The sequence below is a fragment of the Danio aesculapii genome, chromosome 10, assembly GCF_903798145.1.
Source record: "Danio aesculapii chromosome 10, fDanAes4.1, whole genome shotgun sequence".
Taxonomy (NCBI): domain Eukaryota; kingdom Metazoa; phylum Chordata; class Actinopteri; order Cypriniformes; family Danionidae; genus Danio; species Danio aesculapii.
In genome coordinates this window covers 42,016,802-42,038,522 of record NC_079444.1, presented here as the reverse complement: position 1 = coordinate 42,038,522, position 21,721 = coordinate 42,016,802, and the positions used below count along the sequence as shown (strand labels likewise).

The following is a 21,721-nucleotide window of genomic DNA, read 5'->3' as shown; positions in this document are numbered from 1 at the left end:
TATTTCTCTTCTGTTAATATATGCAATATTTAACAAGATTACTTGTCATTTGCATATTCTGTGGTGATTAATGAGCTGGGCAAGTATGACGTGTTAGTTTAAATGTTAATCCTGTTTGCGTCATTTGTGTCTTGCCTTCCTTAACCAAAATGGCTTTAAAATTTAACATGACAGAAAATAAACAGTATGTTCAACGCTTACCAACAATAGCTGTGATAATATACTGGTTAATGAACATATATATATATATATATATATATACAGTGTATATAAACATTTATAAGTACACCCCTCACAAATCTATCTTTTAAATTCATATTTTTAATTGGAAGCTCTTTACAATATTATACTTGTGCATATACATTAGATTAGTCAGTACTGGAGCTTATCTAACAAAATGACTTACAATAACGGAACAAAAACTAGTACAGCCAAATGTATATGTAAAAGAGAAAATATTAAATACAAATTTAAAAAAAGAAAAATCAAGAAAAGCAAAGCAATTGAACAATTTAGTTCAATTTTGTAGTTTGTATTTTTTGCAATATTTTGTTTGAATTTATTTGTCTTATCTTTCAATTTCTATATGTTTGGTGACTAAACTATTATTTTAATAAATATATCTGTTTAATAAATCTGTTTTGTTTAAATGCACCAGAATACATGGCCTATATTCACTGAGAAAAGGAGAAAAATACTCAGTTTCAAAATGGACTGTACTCAGTTATGCTGAACACTGTTCATATACGTGTGCAAAATACGAGAGTTAGGCTATATCCAGCTACAGGCTACCAGGCACACACGTTTCAGGCCACTACAAATACATAATTAGATTTTTAATAGATTTTTTATCCATATAATAACATTTTAACTGTAGATTATGATGAGTTCATGTTCAACGTCGACACCTACTCCTTACATTAACCTGTTGTTTTGTTTTTGTCTACACTCATCCCAACCGTAAACCTACCCCTTGCAGTGATGAGTGCCCTGCTGAAAAATTCATCTTAAACCAGCCTAGGCTGGTTGGCTGGTTTTAGCTGGTTGACCAGCCTGGTTTTAGAGGGGTTTTGGCCATTTCCAGGCTGGTTACCAGCCTTTTCCAGTCTGGTCTTAGCTGGTCAGGCTGGAAAATGACCAGCTAAATCCAGCTAAAACCAGCTTTACCAGCCTGGTTTAAGATGGACATAGCTGGTTTTGGCTGGGCTCCCAGCCTGGCTAGGTGGTCAAGCTGGTTTTAGCTGGTCATTTTCCAGCCTGACCAGCTAAGACCAGGCTGGAAATGGCTGGAAACCGGCCTGGAAATGGCCAAAACCCCTCTAAAACCAGGCTGGTCAACCAGCTAAAACCAGCCAACCAGCCTAGGCTGGTTTAAGCTGGATTTTTCAGTAGGGTGAGCGTTATTTATTGTTGTACTGCGTCACGGAAATGATGCTAAATGTATTTACAATCTCTCTATGGTATGACTGTATGTATTTAGTTGATGTACAGTCGTTAGTCAACAGGAAGCGCCAGAGAGAGTCGCTGTGGTTCATTGAAGAAGACGCTGATCCACACTCCGGAGCTGAAGGTGGCGGTGATGCATCAAAACGCTGGATGCCAACCACCGTAAGATTATACGAAGAAGAAAACGCTTCCCCTCCGTGCGATATGACGACGTTTTGTTGACAATACATTGATTTTGGTTCACTATTAGCTCAATAAGATCATTTTCGCAATCACAATTTAAAGCAAAATATCGTTAAAATACTACATTAATATCATGTAGATAGAAAGTAAAAGATAGAGCGCACTTAGCCTACAGGCTAACGTAAACAACTTGCGCAATAGGAGTTGAAGTCGCTGTAAAATAACAGTTTCGTTCATTAAAGGAGAAATATGTCCGAGTCTAAAGAGAAAGCTGTGTGTTTGAGGTCTGATGTTACTACAGTCGCTGTCAGGAATCCTGTGGAGGAGACCAAAACACCCAAGAGGAAGATTCTGGATGAAGAACAGTATATTGAGGTGAGAAAACGCCATAAAACACAAACTCCTTAATAATAAGTATAAAATATATTGTGTTATTCATTATTAGTGTCATTTTTTTATAGCTTTTGGCAAATTTGTGCTTTTAATGTAAGTTACTTGAGAGAAAAGTTGTTTATTATTGAATATGTACTTAACATAGCACTGAATATTAAGATCACCAAAATCTAACTAATAACTGTTTTCCACAATTTGGGGGTATTTCACAGATGTTTTGTTGTCTGAATCAAATTACATTCACAAATACAGTTATTAAAACTTTGAGTATATTGAGATTTGAAAACATTTTAATTAATTGTTATAAATTTCTCAACATGAGTTTTGTATTTATTATTTGTTTCGTAGCTTTTGACAAATTGTGCTTTTATTTTTGATTGAAAATCACTAATAACAGACAGTTTAAACAAAATAAGAAATTTGCCACATGATGAGTCAGATATATTTTGGTGTCTACGTTCCCCAAAGTAATTTAAGAAACATTGAGAAGGGTTATACACAGTTAAAGTCAGAATTATTAGCCCCTCTTTAATTACTTTTCTTCCCAAATGATGTTTAACAGAGTCAGGAATTGTTCACAGTATTTCCTATAATATTTTTTCTTCTGGAGAAAGTCTTATTTGTTTTATTTCGGCTAGAATAAAAGCAGTTTTAAATTTTTTAAACCCCATTTTATGGTCATTATTATTAGCCCCCTTAAGCAATATTTGTTTTGGATTCTCTACAGAACAAACCACTGTTATACAATGACTTGCCTAATTACCCTAACTTTACCCTAATCAACCCAGTTAAACCTTTAAATGTAACTTTAAGCTGAATTAGTTTTACTACTAAGAGTATCTTGAAGAATATCTAGTCAAATATTATTTAACCCAGTTAAGCCTTTCAATGTCACTTTAAGCTGTATAGAAGTGTCTTGAACACTATATAGTCAAATATTATTTACTGTCATCATGACAAAGATAAAATAAATCAGTTATTAGAGATGAGTTATTAAAACTATTATGATTAGAAATGTGTTAAAAAAGATCTTCTTTCCGTTAAACAGAAATTGGGGGAAAAATATACAGGAGCTAATAATTCTGACTTCAACTGTATGTAGCTTTAAATTACATTTGTGAAAAAAGAAAATACATTTGCCTATTAATTAAAATGCTTAAAAGAATAAGTGATGTTAAGAGATTTTAAATGGTTCAGAACATCTTGTTGACAAATGGAGGATAGTGGCAAAATATAAAGTTCGAAAATGACAAATAATTAGTATTGTGGGGCCAAACGGTGATGCTTAAAGTCTTTAAATATAATCAAATGACTCTTATTTTAAATAATGAAATATTTTTTTCCTGCATTGAAAATTGCAGATTTTGTGTGGTTTTTTTTGTTTGTGGCTGTGTTGGTGTAGGTTGTCCAATGAGTCATTTTTGCGCTGCGGGACCCAGGAGAACTGTTGCTATGTGGGGTGGGGGGGTTACGTGTTTATTTAAGTTCATAAAAAATGTTAAAAACAAGATAACATTGAACATTTTTGCACGCTGTTAAAAAGTCGTTTGACAAATAAAGTTTGCACTGAATGATATTTGCTATTCAACCCTCTGGGGGTATGATTCTCGCTTTGGTGTGAGAGGTCCCTGGTTCAAATCCCGGACGAGTCCCCAAAAGTGTTACAACCCCTGGGCAGACTAGGGGAGTGGAGTTGCACACTTGACCAAGGATCTGGCTCAAACAAACACTCAAAGAAAATTATACTCAAAGTAACAATCACAAGCAAGAATTGCTGTACTGGCTATGGGTGGCGCTAAAGCAAAGAAACAATAAACAAAAATGTGAAAACTAAATCTTCAACGTCCAAAGACGTCTTACCTAAACTACACTACCTAACCACTTAACCAAAATGCACGGGTTGGCACTCACTCCCTTCCCTAGTGTATCTCTAGACAGTTGAACTCCTATGTGTTGACATGTATGTCACGTGACCTACTTACCTACCAGTAGTGATGTGACGTTGTGCGCAGAGGCTTCGAAGCATGCATCAAAAAAATGATGCAGTGAAGCAGTGTACCGGAGCTTGATTCGTTTAGCCATCATCACATGATCAGTGATGTCCGAAGCTTCACTTTCGCCTATACCCACGTGACTGCTTTGAATTTTGATTCAAAGGTTTAAACACCTCTATGGATTAGTAAAGTGTATAGAGAGAGATTAGGCGTCGATTACATACGTTTCTACTGTTTCAAAGCACTGCACCGGTCCCACACCAGTAATTAAACTAAAATACAATCGTAATTTATAGTAAAAAGGTTTTGAACCATACTAAAGTGTATTAGCGTATTTTTACAACTATCTTTAAAGAAAACCACTGCAAATCGTAGTTTAGTGTTTAACAGAGACCAGCTGGCGAGCGCAGACCGTAAGCTTCACTCACACAGCCTCCTCCTTAGTGCATTCGCCTCCCATGCAGGAATCGCTGGTTCGATCCCCGCTTGGAATGAGTGGGTGGATGAATGACTAGTTGGAATAAGATAAATGTAAATACTTTTGAATACGTTGGATTTTACTACAGTCAACTGTAGTGTAATGTAATATACCTTATGTGTAAAAACTACAGTAGTTGAGTTATTTGTTTATATTACTGTTGTTGAATTACTACATGAATGAGTTGGTCAGTTGTGAACATTTGACATTATAGCAACACAGTGCTTTCCCACACTTTAACCAGAAGAGGTCCTCATCGAGCTCTGATTTAGAAAGCTTCGAGTAACGAATATTTTTCCAATACAATTGAGTCGAGCGCTGCACTGGTTCAGAAAGCTTCATTTCACCATCACTACCTACTAGTCTTTCTACCAAACCTCTGTAGGGAAACATGAGGAAAAGGAATGAATGATTACACGGGTAAGAACAAACAGTGACTAAACCAAAATGACAACACTGTAAATAAAGGTGAAGACAGATAATATCACAAGAAAGTGGGGATATAAACACAGAATCAAGCAAACAAGCACAGAAACCAATAACAAATCAAGCCAACAAAGACTGACAGTCTGCTGGCAGCCAAAAAATATATAGTGAGCGGGAGTGATCTGATTGGCTGAGACCGGGACCAAGTTGTTACAGAGGAACCAATCAGCTTAATTCAGTGTCAGGATTGGTTGCATCAAGTGGAGGTGAACCAGCCAATCAGGAACGGCAGTAGGCAAAAACAAGGAAGTGAACTGGGGTGATAGAAAAACACAATGAGACACATAATACACACATAAATAACCAATACGTGCTGGCATGTAACAGTGGGTGTTATATGGTGAAACATTTTATAGTATAATTATTTTTTTGCTTGGAAAAAAAGTACAATTATATGGGACTCAATTTAAATGGTGTATAATATTTATAATTTTTATTATAAATATATAAATGGGCTTAAAAACCTCTTTTAGACCTTGACTTTAGTTTAGATGTGTTCTACTGGTAGAGCTGCTCCAGTTTCATGTGTCGCCTGTAAACATCAAGCTTGTGTTTTGATTTTGCTAATGACACATACCTGATGTTTTTCTTTTCTAAAAGAGTTTGGAGAAGATCATCCAGAGGGACTTTTTCCCTGATGTCTCCAAACTTCAAGCGCAGAAGGATTATCTGGAGGCGGAGGAGAACGGAGATCTGGAGCGGATGAGGGAGATCGCCATCAAATACGGCTCTGCCATGGCCAAATACACACCACGCACTTATGTGCCCCGTGAGTAGGGCTGCTCATTTACAGGAAAAATCATAACCATGATTATTTAAAACAATTATTTTAAATAAAACAATTATTTAAAAACTAATATTGAATATTGAAGAAGAAACTAACAAAACTTTCTCGCAATTATGGAGGAGAGATTAATACAATAAAATAAAAATATACTAATGAAACAAAAGTAACTTCACTCTAAGAATTAATCTTGATTTGCACTCTAGCTTATAGATATCCTTAAGGCCAGAGATGCCCAAACTAGGACCTGCGAGCCAAAGTTGGCCCCTGGTAACCTTTGATTTGTCCCACCATGCCATTTGAGAAGAGAGGGAGAATGATGAGGATGGTTTAGGGAGTATAATTTCTAGTTTAATGTAACCTTTTTGTTTGTTTTATTGCTAAGCTACAAGACGCTAACTGAAATGAAATGTTTCAATAAATGTTGTAAATAAATCAGCTTTTTTTAATATGCATGCTTACACCCAATGGATAGAGGACAATGCAGAGACATCAGTGAGCAAGTTAACCCAAAGGCAGATTCTGCTTGCCTACTCTATTCCGTCTTAAACTCCACTGTGCTATAAATTGTTTATGTTTTTATTGTAATATGTTATCATTTAAAATGATTTAAAGTAATGTTTTTTATTTTTTGTAAAACATTATGACATAAATTAGCAAATTACCCATGACAGCTTTAACTTTCGGCCCATGGCTCTCAATGATATTTGAGTTTTTTGGCCCTTCATACGAAAAAGTTAGGGCACTCCTGCCTAAGACAAACTGATATACTGATACGGAGATCTAAATATATGTATAAATATGTATAAATATGAATCCTTTTGTTCCTCTACAGATGTGACACCTTCAACATTTGAGACTCCTGATGGACGAAGTGCATCTCCTTCATCTTCACAGAGTAAAGGCAGAGCAGCCAAAGAGGATGGTAAGAGACTGAATTTTTATTGGGGGGGTTTAAACTTTAAACTAATAGATGTCATCAGGAATCTTCACATATTTAATCAAAATATTATAACAGCTGTCTTGTGTAACAAGGGTTTTGAAATGTGGCAATATTTAATGAAATTTGCACATTTTGCATATATTTTCAGAGAATTGGGCAGAGCCAGGCTGAAAATAGGCATTTAGGCATTTTATATTTCTCTTATCTCTCTCCATAATAAAAAATACTGTCAACAGCCTGAAACAAATACATTTTCACCATGCTTTCATGAAACATATTGTATAAGCGAGCCAGATATATTTAATAGGAGATAATTTTATTAAAATTCCATGACTTTTTTTATATATAATCAACTTAACCCAATAAATACATCATTTATTCAATTATTTTTTTATTTTGTTTGTTCATTCATTCTTTCATTCATTTTTATTTTATTTTATGTATTTAATAAAAAAAATTTGACATTTGTAAAAATCTTACATATTTTTTCCTCAGGGCATTTTAGACATGAGTGTATATACAGCACCTTGTCAGATACATGCTTGTAAAATTATCTATTAATGTATGGAAAAATGAAAGATTAATACATTTTAAAAAGTGTTTAATGCAGCAACAAAAACATGGTAATATTAAGAGATTTTTACACATTAATGAGAAGTTGCCAGTGTTTCTCAACCATGCTCCGGGAGGAGCACCAGCTCTCCACATTTTCCATGTCTTTTTAACCAAACACACCTGATTTAGATCATCAGCTCATTAGCAGAGACTGAAAGACCTGTAATGGGTGTGACAGACAAAGGAGACATCCAAAACATGCAGTGCTGGTGGTCCTCCAGGAACGTGGTTGAGAAACACAGAGATAGATGATATGGTTTTAGCCTAGTTCTTGATTAACACTTTTGTTTTCGAAAATAATAGTTATTCAGGTTGAAATGGAACTTTGATATGAAAATAGTATACAAACTTTAAAATCGTGAGGATGGTTCATGTGTATTTAGCATATTTCTATTCCATTATTCTATAATAACCTGCATTAAAGTAATTAGAGACCCTGGTTTAATTAAATGAAATGACACGGCTCACAGAATAACCACAGCGAGCTTTCAAAAGCAGCTTTTATTTGTAATGTTTCAGGAAAAGATGTTGAAAAGGCATCAGAGAAGGATCTTCCATCCCTGGACCGATTTCTTTCTAAAAACACGAGTGAGGATAACGCATCCTTTGAGCAGATAATGGAGCTTGCGGAGGACAAGGACAAACTGCGGCACGCATGGCTTTATGAGGCTGAAAATGAATACAAAGAGGTACAACACAATAATAGTTAATAAAAATAGGATTATATGTAATCTGGATGATGTAAAATCCGATTCTAGAAATCAAGTACTTGTAATTAAGAGTTGACCATTGTGTACTGTTCAAATTGACTACCCTTTCATTATGTTCAGGGCGGTTTTTGCCCCATTGACTGCCATTGTAACCACATTTTTTGATTGCAAAGCCTTGACCCCAAATAATCATGCATTATTGATTGTTGCTGGTTTTCCCGGTTGGGAAGAGGCAAAATTAGCCATTTTTCCATTTTTACTGTTGACCATGACTTGTGTGTTAAGTGTGTGTGTGTGTGAAGAAATACACTTACTATGTTTACTATGTTCTAAGAGCTGAGCTGCTTATTTTTTATTTCTCAGACATGTCAAGATAAGTGTGCAAAGGTTTCTCTTCCACACACAGAAACACACACTCTACTCCATATAAAACCGAACACTACGGTTTTTGGCAATGTAACTGATGATCAACAGTAAAAATGACCAATTATACCTCCTTCCCAACAGGGAAAAGCAGCAACAATCAAGAATGCCGTTGTATGGTGTCGTGGCTTTGCAATCAAAAAATGCCATTATAATGGGGGTCATAAACAAAAGGGGCAAAAACAGCCACCAACATAACGAAGGGGTAGTAAATTTGCCCAGAGTGTACTCTTGAGATTTCGAACATTTTTCGAATTATTTTTCCAAAATATGCGTCAAAATAAGATTTGTCAGCTAAAATCATTCTGTTTGCTGAAACTCAGAGAAAGGTGTGACCAAATCAAGACTTAAAATCACCCCGGAGTGGATGAAAACATCCCCAAGAGCACACAAGGGTTAAATGCTTTTAAAATAGTCTTAATCATTCATTCATTTTCTTTTTGGCTTAGTCCCTTTATTAATCAGGGGTCGCCACAGCGGAATGAACCACCAACTTAAGCCTAGTTCACACGACAGGATTTTAAGCCTAATTTTAGCCCGATTTGGAAGTTAACAAGGTCGCAGACAGATCGGGAAAAAATCTGCGGGTGCTCGGCAGTCTTTATGTGTGAACTACTGAAAAATGCATCGAAAAGGCTCGCTGACGCGTTGCCGACACCTCGCAGACGCAAATCCAATATCTAGCATGCTGAATATTCCAGAGCAGTCGGCCGACTCGACCCCACGTGTGCTTATATGTTGTGACGAGCTGCAGCCAATGAGAGAGCATACCAGCATAAGCTGAATGGCTGTGTGCTCAGGAGATCAACAGAAACGTCTGTGATTGGCCAGAATGGGCATCGATGCACTCGCTTCATTCTGCATTAACACGGACATGAGAGTAGGCTATATAAACGGGAACTAGAATTCTGTAACTATAAGAATTAACATACTGCTCATTCTGACTGTTCTCATATAAGACGTCTTAATGTCACTTCATATTTACATTCAAAGCTTTTATTGAGATATTAAAACTAAGCTCTGAATGTCTGTCATCATATTTGATGACCCCATTACCCTAAAAATATCTTTTAGGTAATACAGCCTATAAATATAAGATACTAGAACACTCAAAGGTCTGGGGCTCACTTTCATTTTCACTTTAAACCAGGAGCTATTTCCCGACACAGAATATGCTGTTTTGAACGATATATCTCAAGTAAATTTATGCTTTTGCTATCAGAAAGTTCTGTTTATTGTAGCAGGAAGTTGCTAGGCAAAAAATGCATGCATATTTAAAGTCACAGCGAAAAGTAGCAGACATGCAAGCAGTCGTTTTGACCAATATGGTAATTAAAGGTAGAAATGCTCAGTTCTTTACTGCTTTGTCATTTTAAAATATTTGATTCGCTCGGCTGATTGACGATGTTTTTAAATGCTCCCTTGAAAGCTTGAAACACTCAGTGATGTAATCAGCACACAAGCAGCCAATAGTGTTCAGCTTTTTCTAATGATGACTCCCTCAAAATTTCCTTGGCTGTGGTTCGGTAGCCTGACTGAGCTGTTGGGGAACGAGTATTTGTGAGATCATGTAGTGTGTGACCCCCCTCTTGTGGATCATTTACGTAGTGTGAACACCACAGCGATTTAAAGACACAAAATCAGGTCATGTAGTGTGAACAGCACAGCGATCTGCCGATGTAGTGTAAACTAGGCTTTATCCAGCATATGTTTTACACAGCGGATGTCCTTCCAGCTGCAACCCATCACTGGGAAACACCCATACACTCCTTCATACACGGCGCCCAATTTAGCCTACCCAATTCCCCTATAGCACATGTCTTTGAACTGTGGGGGAAGCTGGAGCACCCGGAGGAAACCCACACGAACACGGGGAGAACATGCCAAACTCCACACGGAAATGCCAACTGACCCAGCTGGGGCTCAAACCAGTGACCTTCTTGCTGTGAGGCGATCCTGCTACCCACTGCGCCACCGTGACGCCTTACTCATAATCAGACTACAGATCATTTTTTTATGGATTACATGTTACAATTCACAATCCATTGATTTACTTATTTTTTTCAGTTTTTTTATGTTTATATATATTTTCTTTGTCAAATAAGTTATTGAGTGTTTTATTCTTTGAACCTGTAAAAATAGTTCAAGTTTCTCCTACTTAAACATATGTAATCTAAATGTAATCCAAAAGTAGTCTAAGAGATTATATTACTGACTACAAATGTTGCCATGTAATTTGTATTCAGTAGTGTTCCTGGCTCTGGTTACAGCCTAACACTGCTGTGAGTGTCTTATTGAGTGCGTCTTGAGTTCTGATGGGTTTTATTATTCTGTTAAAGAGACACGAGCAGAACCTGGCTCTGCCATCCACGGAGAAACAGGCTCTGGAGTGCACCAAAGCAGGACTGGAAACATGGCAGTACAAGGCCAAAAATTCACTCATGTATTATCCTGAAGGTAAAGCTTCGTTACTCTTGTGTTTGAATCTGCCACTATGCTGACACACAGGCATTTGTAGCTCCGCCTTCTTATGAAAAGAGCACTGTCTCATTTGAATTTAAAGCGACAGTCACCAAAACACCACAATTAGGAATTAAAAAGTCTTCTTTTATCAGTATTGTTGTTGTTTATATGCTTGTTTATGCATAATCCTTGATTATTAAGAAACCGTTAAGATTGTAAATTAGTTTTACAGAGAACTACAGTTTCTATCTCACGTTTTTACATTAAAATAAATGACTGCCATGGTAGTTCTAGTGCTGATGAGCCGTTTAGCTGAAACTGTGACGCATATTTATATTTAGTAAGCTATTGTAGCACGGAGACTTACAGGAAAGTCTGTCTGTTTATTTTATTCCCCAAAAGGTGAGAAAGATGACACTCTCTTCAAAAAGCCACGGGAGGTTCTGTACAAGAACACACGGTTTGAGGACGACCCTTTCTGTAAAGCCCTGAACAAATCCCAGATCCAGCAAGCTGCTGCGCTCAATGCACAGGTAACGCTCACGTGTTTATAATAATATCATTCATTCATTCATTTCCCTTAGTCTCTATTTTAGAGGTCACCACAGCGGAATGAACCGGCAACTATTCGGATGCCCTTCCAGCCGCAACCCAGTATTGGGAAACACTCATGCACACTCATTCACACACTCACTCATACACTACGGCCAATTTAGTTAATCAATTCCCCTATAGCGCATGTGTTTGGACTGTGGGAGAAACTAGAGCACTCTGAGGAAACCCACGCCAACACGGGGAGAACATGCAAACTCCACACAGAAATGCCAACTGCTGGGACTTGGAACCAGTGACCTTCTTGCTGTGAGGTGACAGTGCTAACAGCTGAGCCACCGTGCCATTCAATAATATCATAATCGTTGTTTTAACAGTGGACAAACTTTATGAATGAATCATTTTTTGCACAAATCTTTTGAGTCAGTGATTCATTGATTCATTCTAAGAGACAGTTGCTTGCTGTGATTCTAATGGCGTTACAGGTGTTTTCACACTGCATGACTTTCTGGGCTTGCGTTTCCTCACTGCTTTGTTTACACTGTAGAATGGATCGGCAACAGAGGGTTTCACACTGCATGACTTTACAGCAGGAAGAATCGCTGACAACTTTGTCTCGATCCGAAAACTACGTCTCTCACAACCAAACACTCGCAAGAAGTGACCTAAAAACAACGCGAGGTCTCGTAATATATCTTTTGTTATTAACATAATGAGTAAGAAGCCTTTAGTGCGGTAGAAAATCTACTTATTTTGCTCATCTGAGTTTTGAAGGGACCTAGCAATTTCTCCTCAACTTTTTTCTTCGTCGAGCCGGTTGTGGTATTGCTCAGATGACACTTCAAACAGACACTGGTGCTCCTGCCAAATTCACATTAGTTTTCCTTCATTTCTTGGGTCCAAATAGACGGAAAAGAAGCCCTTTTAACTTCTCCCGCTGGCCTGCAGATACCCACACTAGTGGATGCTGCTCTCTCATTGGCTGTAGATGATCGCCGGTGTTATTTTCAATCAGAACACATTTCACACGGCATGATTTGAATCACTGACAGGTCAAAATCGGGGCTAAAATCATGCAGTCTGAACTCGGCATAACTGAATCCAGGGATACAGGGACACTGGAGTGTTTTAAAGCCGTGAAGATCAGCTGATCTGTCCTTAAGATGACATACGAGGGATCTGCTGATGAATCGACTGATCTTCACCGCTTTTAAATGCTCCAGTGTCTCTGTATCTGTGTTCACACTCAGTCAACAGCGGTGAGTTCGGTGAACTGATGACCTTCACGGCCAATCACAGTCATTTCTGTTGAGCACGTGAACATTATGGCAAATCAGCGCTGTTTAGGAACACTCAACAGCGCTCAAATGTTAGCGGGAAATGGATGTTTTTAAAACTTCAGTATCGATTGGTACCGAAATCCAGCATCATGACAACACTAATTCAAATATCACAGGAGGGCTAATAATTTTGACTTCAGCTGTAATTTTGTTGGTCACATGTTGTTTTCATGAAATATGAAGGACATAAAAGTTCTTAACATATAGCATAAATCTCTCCTCTGTCTTCTGTCTAGTTTAAACAAGGCAAAGTCGGTCCAGACGGAAAAGAGCTTCTTCCTCATGAATCCCCCAAAGTGAACGGTTATGGATATGAGGGCGCACCGTCACCCGCTCCTGGTGAGATGACAGAACCACTGCTTTTCCCAATATCCTCTTAAACATTGTTTGAGTTATATTTATGGTCACACGTTAGTTTAGCTCACAAATCACTGCATTAACAAAACATTAACAATACTAGCTTAATAATCTACTTATTAGCTGTTGATTAATAGTAGTGTAGATGCTTTGGGTAGGATTAGGGATACAGAATAAGATCATACTGTATAGCTACTAATGAACAGTAATATCTTAATAAAAGCCAGTAGTTAATAACATGATTTGTGACCTAAATTAAAGTGTTATTATTTATTAAACCATTCAAACTGGTTGATAAAATTATGGTAAGTATTCAAAGGGATAGTTCACCCAAAACTGAAAATTCTCTCATCCTTTCTTCTGTTGAACACAAAAGAAAAGATATTCTGAGGGAAGCTGAAAACCTGTAACCATTTCTATTTTCTTTTCCTACAATGCAAGTCAGTAGTTACAGTGTTACGGCCCAAAACTCAAAACTGGCTCGACTAATAACAACAATCAAGGTTTGAGCCGAACATATGAAAAGACGCAGACGCTTGAATTAATAAATTGACGTTCCGTCAATAAAGCTTTCATTTCAATCAATTAAATATTCCAAAAGAGACAAAACATTAACAATAATCATGCAGACAGGTCGGGCAGCTAAGAAAAACAGGTCTCTGACTATCGCTGTTTTTAAATGGACAGATCTTACCTACAACTCCCGTGAAAGGAATAAAAAACAGGTGAGTCTTCCAGGCCACTGCTTTCCTTTGCTAAACTAAATAAATAACAAACCGTGACTATATAAAACACTACACTACCTGCTACAAAAAACAAACAAAGATCAAAATGAACAAACTAGTTAACACGTTAAGAATACTAACGAATCAAAAGGTTAACAAGAACCAAACACTAAAGAGAGCGGCGTGTAGATGGATCGCCTGGCATGCGGAGCACCGCCAGCCAGACCGCCTGAGCGCAAGCCACCACCGAGCTGTGGGAGAGTAAGAGACTGAACCACCATCGCTGTCAGCCTTATATACTAGGAATCCCCAGTGACGTCACGGGCGTCATCCAATCCTGGACACACAGTGTAAAAAACTCCACCTACAACTCAAGCGCAACAAGCACATACCCGCAACAAATAAATAAATGAATTAAATAACACAGACCCACGTAACACAGTATTTCAACATTCTTCAAAATATCTTCTTTTGTGTTCAACAACTGTGTTCAAACTTCGCTTTGGAATCACTTGAGGGAGAGTAAATAAATAGTGAGTAAAATTTCATTTTTGGGTGAACTATCCCTTTTAGCAGATGCAATCATATGGTTTTTAACATTGTAATAATATCTTGAATGTTAAAAGTAGCATTGTTTTTCCTGAATGTCCTGTTTTTCGTTTCTGAAGGTGTTGCAGAGTCTCCTTTAATGACGTGGGGTGAGATTGAAAGCACCCCGTTTCGTCTGGAGGGCTCAGATACTCCTCTTGTGGAGAGAAGCCACGGTCCATCATTCAAGGTCTGACTCTGTTCTAGTAAACAGACATATCACTTTTTTATGCAGCTTTTATTATTAACAAGTTGTTTGAGTTTTATTGATGCACACAGGATTTCTGGAATATCATGGAATTCATAAAGGTCTGTTCCAGACATTGAATGTCAGGGATATATTTTTTTTTGTCCTAATCATGGCAGGGTGTCCACGGGGCTTTAATGTCTTACATTTCAAAAATTGGTATTTAGCTGAAAATGGGAACTTTGTGCACATTTTTATATAATGATTAACTTTAATGGCAAAAATTTAAGGGTTTAGTTCACTCCAAAATGAAAATGACTAAATATTTATTAGGGCCAGGCAGAATCTTCTGACATTTTTGCTATTTCTTTTTGCTAAATAGAAAAAATAAAACTTTTGCTAAAACTTTTATGCGGAGTATAGTATAGTAGGCATAGTGTAGTATAGTAAGAGTATGGTAACTAAACACATAAAATAAAAAGTAAGATTTTAACTCTTTAACTCTTGGCAAATCCAATTAAATCCACTTGTCTGATAAACAAAGCAAGTCTCTCATATATTGTGTATTGTAACATATATTGTATCTACCAAAATTCTGAAAATATTACTTTACGCACTGTACTGTAAATAAATTATATAAACATTTGCATATTAGTCAATCGTATTACTGAAATTAATATAAAAACAGAATAAATATATTTCCATATATTTAATAAATAAGTAAATAAACTCCATGATGGGCTCATAAATTTGCTGCCTAATAATTACCCATCCTCATGTCATGCCAATCACCTGAGACCTTCATTCATCTTCAGAACTCAAATGAAGATATTTTAGATGATCTCTGAGAGCTCTCTAGTCCTCCATAGACAGCAAAGAGATGCTCCAGAGATGCTCAAAGGAACCAAACACATTGTCAAAACAGTCCATGTGTCTTCAGTGGTTTAACTGTAACCATAAAAAGCTCCAAGAACACTTTAGTGCTCCAAAAAATGTCACAACTTTGCCTTTATTTTCTCTTCTCCATCAGCTCATCAGGGTGTGCGTTTACTATTAATGATGTATTGCTATTAGAGTCTGCAGCGCAACACAATAGCGCCATATTGCATGTAGTAAATGCACCATCTGGTCTGATGAGGAACGCATAGGCGAACATATTGTTATGATAATTCAAATCAGAATTACAATTTTTGAATTAACTAGTGTTTCTGGGTGTTTTCAGATTCCAGAGCCGGGCAGAAGAGAGCGTTTGGGACTGAAAATGGCCAATGAGGCGGCAGCGAAAAACCGAGCGAAGAAACAGGAGGCGCTGCGCAAAGTCACTGAAAACCTCGCAAGGTAAACGAATTAGTACTGAGTTATAAAAAGTGCATATTTTTAATTTTTTTCTAGTTTGGAAATTGCTAATATTTGTATTCAGTTAATTTCAAGCTTATTTGTGTAGTCCTTTTCACTATAATTATTGTGCCAAAGCAGCTTTACACAAGGTGGTGTTATTACACTACAATGAAAATCAGTTAAACAATGTAATGTACTATTACAAACAGGTCACATCTGGTTTTATTTATTTATTTATTTATTTCGTTTTCTTATTGAGTCTTTGTAACTGTGCATTCACACTGAAGGTGGCGAGAGCGTCAAAGTTTGCTCTCGATGCCCTGGCGACAACGCTGTCTGCCTTCCCTGCTCAGCTGGCGAGAGCATCAGAATTTGCTACACTGATCTCGTATTTAAAGGAGCCGTTGCAGCCAATCAGCAAATCAAAACATTCCCGCATTAAAAAAACGTGCTTTCCAGCATGAAAACGTTGCACGCCTTTAATTAAATTCAACTATTGTAGATCAAGTTGTTGTGTGTTGCGCTCCACTTATCCAATATGTGTCCATATGTCTAAAATATTCTGAAGCAGCAATACTGTTTTGTGCTGTCGTTATAATTAGCATGAGAGTCCTGTCTTTTTAAATAAAAAAAACATTAATGCACAAACCCCATAACTCGCCAGTAATATGTTTTATTTATGTCCCTGTAAGAAAACATCGTAAATAACTAGAAATCCGGCCACCGCCTTTTTTAAACCCTTGGGCACAACTGTGGTCGGAACCAAAGTTCACATGACTGTGTTCTCTGGACTCCTCAAGCGGTGGACTTCTACATTACGATTGCTTGCCGCTGAATAGTGTCATAGCTCATTACCATAAAGATGACTTGATTTCAACTCTTTTCGGTCCTCGGTCACCATTATCAGGCTTGCGTTTACACTGCTAAAAGGGTACCAATGGTTTGGTGGGCATGGTGTACAACAGAAAGTTTCAGTCTACGTCATTCTCGCTCGAGGAAATGTCAAAGTAAATCTGTACGGGTCGCACTTCTCACAAAACAGATGCTTTATACACATCAATACTTGTGTATAAATGTTCATTACTAACCTTTCTCTGAACATGATTTGATTATAACTGCAGATCATTGAAAATAAATAGCCTACTGTATACTGTATAAATAGCCTACTGTAGGTCTGTCTGCAATTATATAAAAAATAAGTAAATAAATGCAACATATATGAGCACATACAGCCCCTTACAGTCTCTGATATGTTACCAGCGCCTATTTTTCTTAAGGCAACTTGAGAAGAACCAGCTTTCATCAGCTGTATTAGTGAACTTCTACCGCTGCACAATAGAAAGCATCCTGACCAACTACGTCACTGTCTGGTATGGGAGCTGCACTGTTGCTGAGCGTAAGGCACTGCAGCGGGTGGTGAAAACTGCCCAACGCATCACAGGGACCACACTGCAAGCCATAGAGGACATCCAGAAGAAACACTGTCTGCGCCGAGCACGCAGTATTTATAAGGACTCCTCTCACCCTGCTCACAGACTGTTTTCTCTCCTGCCTTCCGGCAGGCGCTTCAGGCTCCCCCGGACAAAAACCAGCAGACTGAGGAACAGCTTTTTCCCAAGAGCTGTCTCCCTTTTGAACTCTGCCCCTCACTGACTCTTTTGCCCCCGTAATACACCCCCCCCCCCCCCCCCCCCACACACACTCCTCTAACTTATACTACACACAATTACTGCACTATTTAACATTTGCACATATTCATTGCACTGATTCATTTATTTGAACTATACACACCCACTGTACATATACATTTGTAATTATGTTTATCTATCTGCACACTCCTGATTATTAATAGCATCCTGTACATATTAATTTATTGTAAATTTGTTCATAGCTAATACAACCTGTATATAATGTTCATAGTACATCCATCTGTAAATATCACCATAGTTTTTCTATAGCTGCACTTTATAACTTATACCTGTATCCTGCACTTGCTGCTATTGCACTGCTGGTTAGACCTAAACTGCATTTTGTTGCCTTGTACTTGTACATGTGTAATGACAATAAAGTTGAATCGGATCTAATCTAATTACAGAAAAACTACACGCAGCAAACATTTAGGTCTTATTTGGGTTCAAAAACAACACGCAACATAGTCAACCCAGTCAGAGCAAACCTCTCATCTGTGTCTGTAATCTTCACCAGCACATGTAACCTCTTGTTGGAGAGTAATTGCCTCATTCTGAGTTCATAATAGTCCAAAAAGCTGATGATAATAATTAAACATGGCAGTTTTTTCATGTTTTAGGTTGCTGAAAGAATCATTTGCTCCTTTGTTTTTTCCGGCTTCTCCTTTGTTTTTTCGCGCGTCACTCTCGCGTTTGTCCGTTTCTGAAAGGATTGGATGTCAGAGCACTTCAATAATCACACGCACGTTATTTTCATCAGCTCAACAATATAGACGTGCACACGAGCTCACGTGAGAAAGTGAAACCGCTCGCACTTTAGACGGCCTTGTAAAAAACTACGGGGCACAGGGTAGATTTTGCTCTTCTTGGCTTTGTGGCTGTTCATCAAGACGACGACAAGATTTGTTTAAGCCTGGGTCGACCATGGCTTGCTATTATATGTATATATTATTACTGTCTAATTGCTCGGCTGTGTATTTAAAAATGGCGCTTCCTTTGTTTTCATTCTCTTGCTTGTGTATGCACTAGTAACGTATCTCTGTAAACCAATAGCGTTCAGCTGTTTTTTGGCAACAAAAGGGTTACCAGGTACCATTTGACAGTGGAAACGGCCATAAAAGCCTACCGAACCATACCATACTACTCAGTGGAAACGGGCAATTTGACGCTCTTGCCACCTTCAGTGTGAACGCACAGTACCTTTATGTTTTAGTTCATTTATAAGAAAGTGTCTGGTGCATTTAGAGAGGAAAGAGTCCAAATATTTTAACTATCGTAATGTTTTAATATCAGTTTAACAGTGAGTGAACATTTGAGTTGACAAAAATAAATATGCATGTATTTGTTTTGTCCTCCTTTTACTTTGTTAACAAATATATTTAAATTTTTAAGCTTTTTATTGTTTTAAAGGCATAGTTCACCCAAAAAAAATCCACAATTCAATCACATTTCTTCATCCTCCACCTGTCACAATGAGTTTCTTTCTTCTGTTGAACACAAAAGAAGATTTCAATTCGATTCACCTTTATTTGTATAGCGCTTTTACAGTGTAGATTGTGTCAAAGCAGCTTCACATAGAAGGTTATAGTCAATTGAAGCAGTGTCAGTTCAGTTTTCAGAGTTTAAGTTCAGTTTAGTTCAGTGTGTTTAATATTCACTGCTGAAAGTCCAAACACTGAAGAGTAATTCATAGATGCGCAGCTCTACAAGTCCCAAACCATGCAAGCCAGAGGCGACAGCGGCGAGGAAAAAAAACTTCACCAATGGTCGAAAGTGAAAGAGAAGAAAACTTTGGGAGAAACCTGGTTCAGTTGGGCATGACCATTTCTCATATGGCAAAATGTTTTGTAGAGAGCTGCAGTCTAGGCACTGGAGAACGCAGGACGTTGGAAAATGTTGGAAACTGGTAACCATTGACTTTCATAGTATTTGTTTTTCCTACAATGGAAGTCAATGGTTAAAGGTTTCTAACATTCTTCAAAATATCTACTTTTGTGTTTAACTGAAGAAAAAACTTAAGATTTGAAACCACTTGACGGAAAGTAAATAGTGTGTAAATTTTCATTCATGAGTAGGGGCGTAGCAACCGGGGGGATGGGGGGATCCGTCCCCCTCACTTTTAGAGACAGACCATTTAGAAACAGGTGATTAATAATTATATGAATGTATGATCTTATAAAGTTATGAACTATGCCTTTAATGACAAGCAACTTAGAGATGTATTTTGGTAACACTTTACAATAAGGTTGTAATAGTTACCATCGTTATACAATGACTTGCCTAATTACCCTAACTCGCCTAACTAACCTAGTTAAGCCTTTAAGCTGAATACTAGTATCTTGAACAATATCTAGTAAAATATTATTTACTGTCATCATGGCAAAGATAAAATAATCAGTTATTAGAGATGAGTTATTAAAACTATTATGATTAGAAATGTGTTTTTCTCTCCGTTAGACAGAAATTGGGGGAAAAATATACAGGAAAGCTAATAATTCTGACTTCAGCTGTATATGTCGTGCTGTTTTCCAGCCTCACACCGAAGGGATTGAGCCCCGCAGCGCTGTCTCCTGCTCTCCAGCGTCTGGTGAACAGATCGTCCAGCAAATACACGGATAAAGCACTGCGAGCGAGCTACACGCCGTCTCCTGCACACAGAAGCCTCGGCTCCAAAACTCCATCCGGAGGCCTGACGACTCTCACACCCACACCCACCAAAACACGCACACCGGCCAGCCAAGACCCGGCCTCCATCACAGACAACCTGCTGCAGCTGCCCAAGCGGAGGAAAGCCCAGGACTACTTCTGAAAACACACTGGAACATGGCCTGTGCACTGTATTTATTATTATTTTTAATTACGTTTATTTTAAAACGAGTAAATCAATGTTTCTGATATGATTTTCGTCAGTAACACTTTACATTAAAGTAGTGTTAGTTAATGCATTTACTACCATGAAGAAACAATACATTTATTATTAGTGTGTTAATGAAAATACAGTCGTTTATTGTTAATGTTAACTCGCAATGCATTGACTAATGTTAACAAGCGTGAATATGGATGTTAATAATGTATTAGTAAATGTTAAACTATGATTAATAAATGCTGTACAAGTATCGTTCGTAACTAGTTCATGATAGTGAATGGATTAGCTAACATTAACTAATGCAATCTTATTGTAAAGTCTGACCATTTTAAAACCTGCAGATTTTTGGGTCATTAATGTATTTATTAACATTAATTGTGAACAACACAGCATTTATTAATCATAGTTCAACATTTACTAATGCATAATTAAAATGCTTGTTAACATTAGTCACTGTGAGTTGACATGAACAACTTTATTTCTGATAACAAATAATGAATACATACTGTGATAAATGTATTGCTTATTGTTTGTTGTTAGTAAACGCATTAACTAATACAACCATATTTCTATTTTATTTTATATTTTTATTTTAGCCAGCATACACGTGTTTGATCGTTTCAGACGTCATCCACATCAAGAAGGTGAATCATTTGATCCACTTGAACTTTGATTCTTGATTCACTTTGGACTAAGATGATTCGGTGCTGCTGAATATTGATCTTGTAAGGTCTCAGGGGCACAATAAAGAGAACATCTACACACATTTCTGCGTCTTTGTGTCCTTTCACTATGATCAGTCTCAACAATAATACATTTACAAAAAAATACAATTTGGAAACACAACATTTACAGCCGCAACCATATCTGATCTAGCAACAACCAACGGTGGGCCAAATCAAATGTTACCATGGGCCAACTTTGGCCTGAGAGCCCTAGTTTGGGCATCTCTGCTTTAAACGGTTATTAATCTGTATATACAGCATGTATAGTTCTGGCCTCAGGAAGTTCTCACAAGATAGAATTATCCTACATTATTTTTTTTAGTCAAAGGTAAATGATGGTTATACAGTGCGTTGTTAATTACGGAGCTCCTCTGTTAAAGAAAAAACCCTACAAGTTCTGAAAGAGATGCGAAACTCAACGCAAAAGTAACTCAAAA

The 21,721-nt window shown here is 37.4% G+C and overlaps 1 protein-coding gene across 1 annotated transcript; it reads left to right on the top strand.

Moving 5' to 3' along the window:
* Positions 1-1,592: 1,592 nt before the first annotated feature.
* On the top strand, positions 1,593-21,325 carry ess2 (ess-2 splicing factor homolog). The gene is made up of 10 exons (XM_056467254.1): positions 1,593-2,004; positions 5,581-5,749; positions 6,600-6,689; positions 7,842-8,011; positions 10,795-10,912; positions 11,321-11,451; positions 13,047-13,149; positions 14,561-14,670; positions 15,890-16,005; positions 20,226-21,325. Exons 1-10 carry the CDS (start codon positions 1,879-1,881, stop codon positions 20,500-20,502), a joined length of 1,410 nt encoding a protein of 469 aa, XP_056323229.1. The 5' UTR covers positions 1,593-1,878; the 3' UTR covers positions 20,503-21,325.
* Positions 21,326-21,721: the final 396 nt, after the last annotated feature.

Bases quoted from the DNA above. Each gene is read 5' to 3' on its own strand.
- ess2 (XM_056467254.1), top strand. From the start codon at position 1,879: ATGTCCGAGTCTAAAGAGAAAGCTGTGTGTTTGAGGTCTGATGTTACT. The intron at 6,690-7,841 runs GTAAGAGACTGA...GTAATGTTTCAG, and splicing joins CAGAGCAGCCAAAGAGGATG to GAAAAGATGTTGAAAAGGCA. The intron at 14,671-15,889 runs GTCTGACTCTGT...GGGTGTTTTCAG, and splicing joins GCCACGGTCCATCATTCAAG to ATTCCAGAGCCGGGCAGAAG.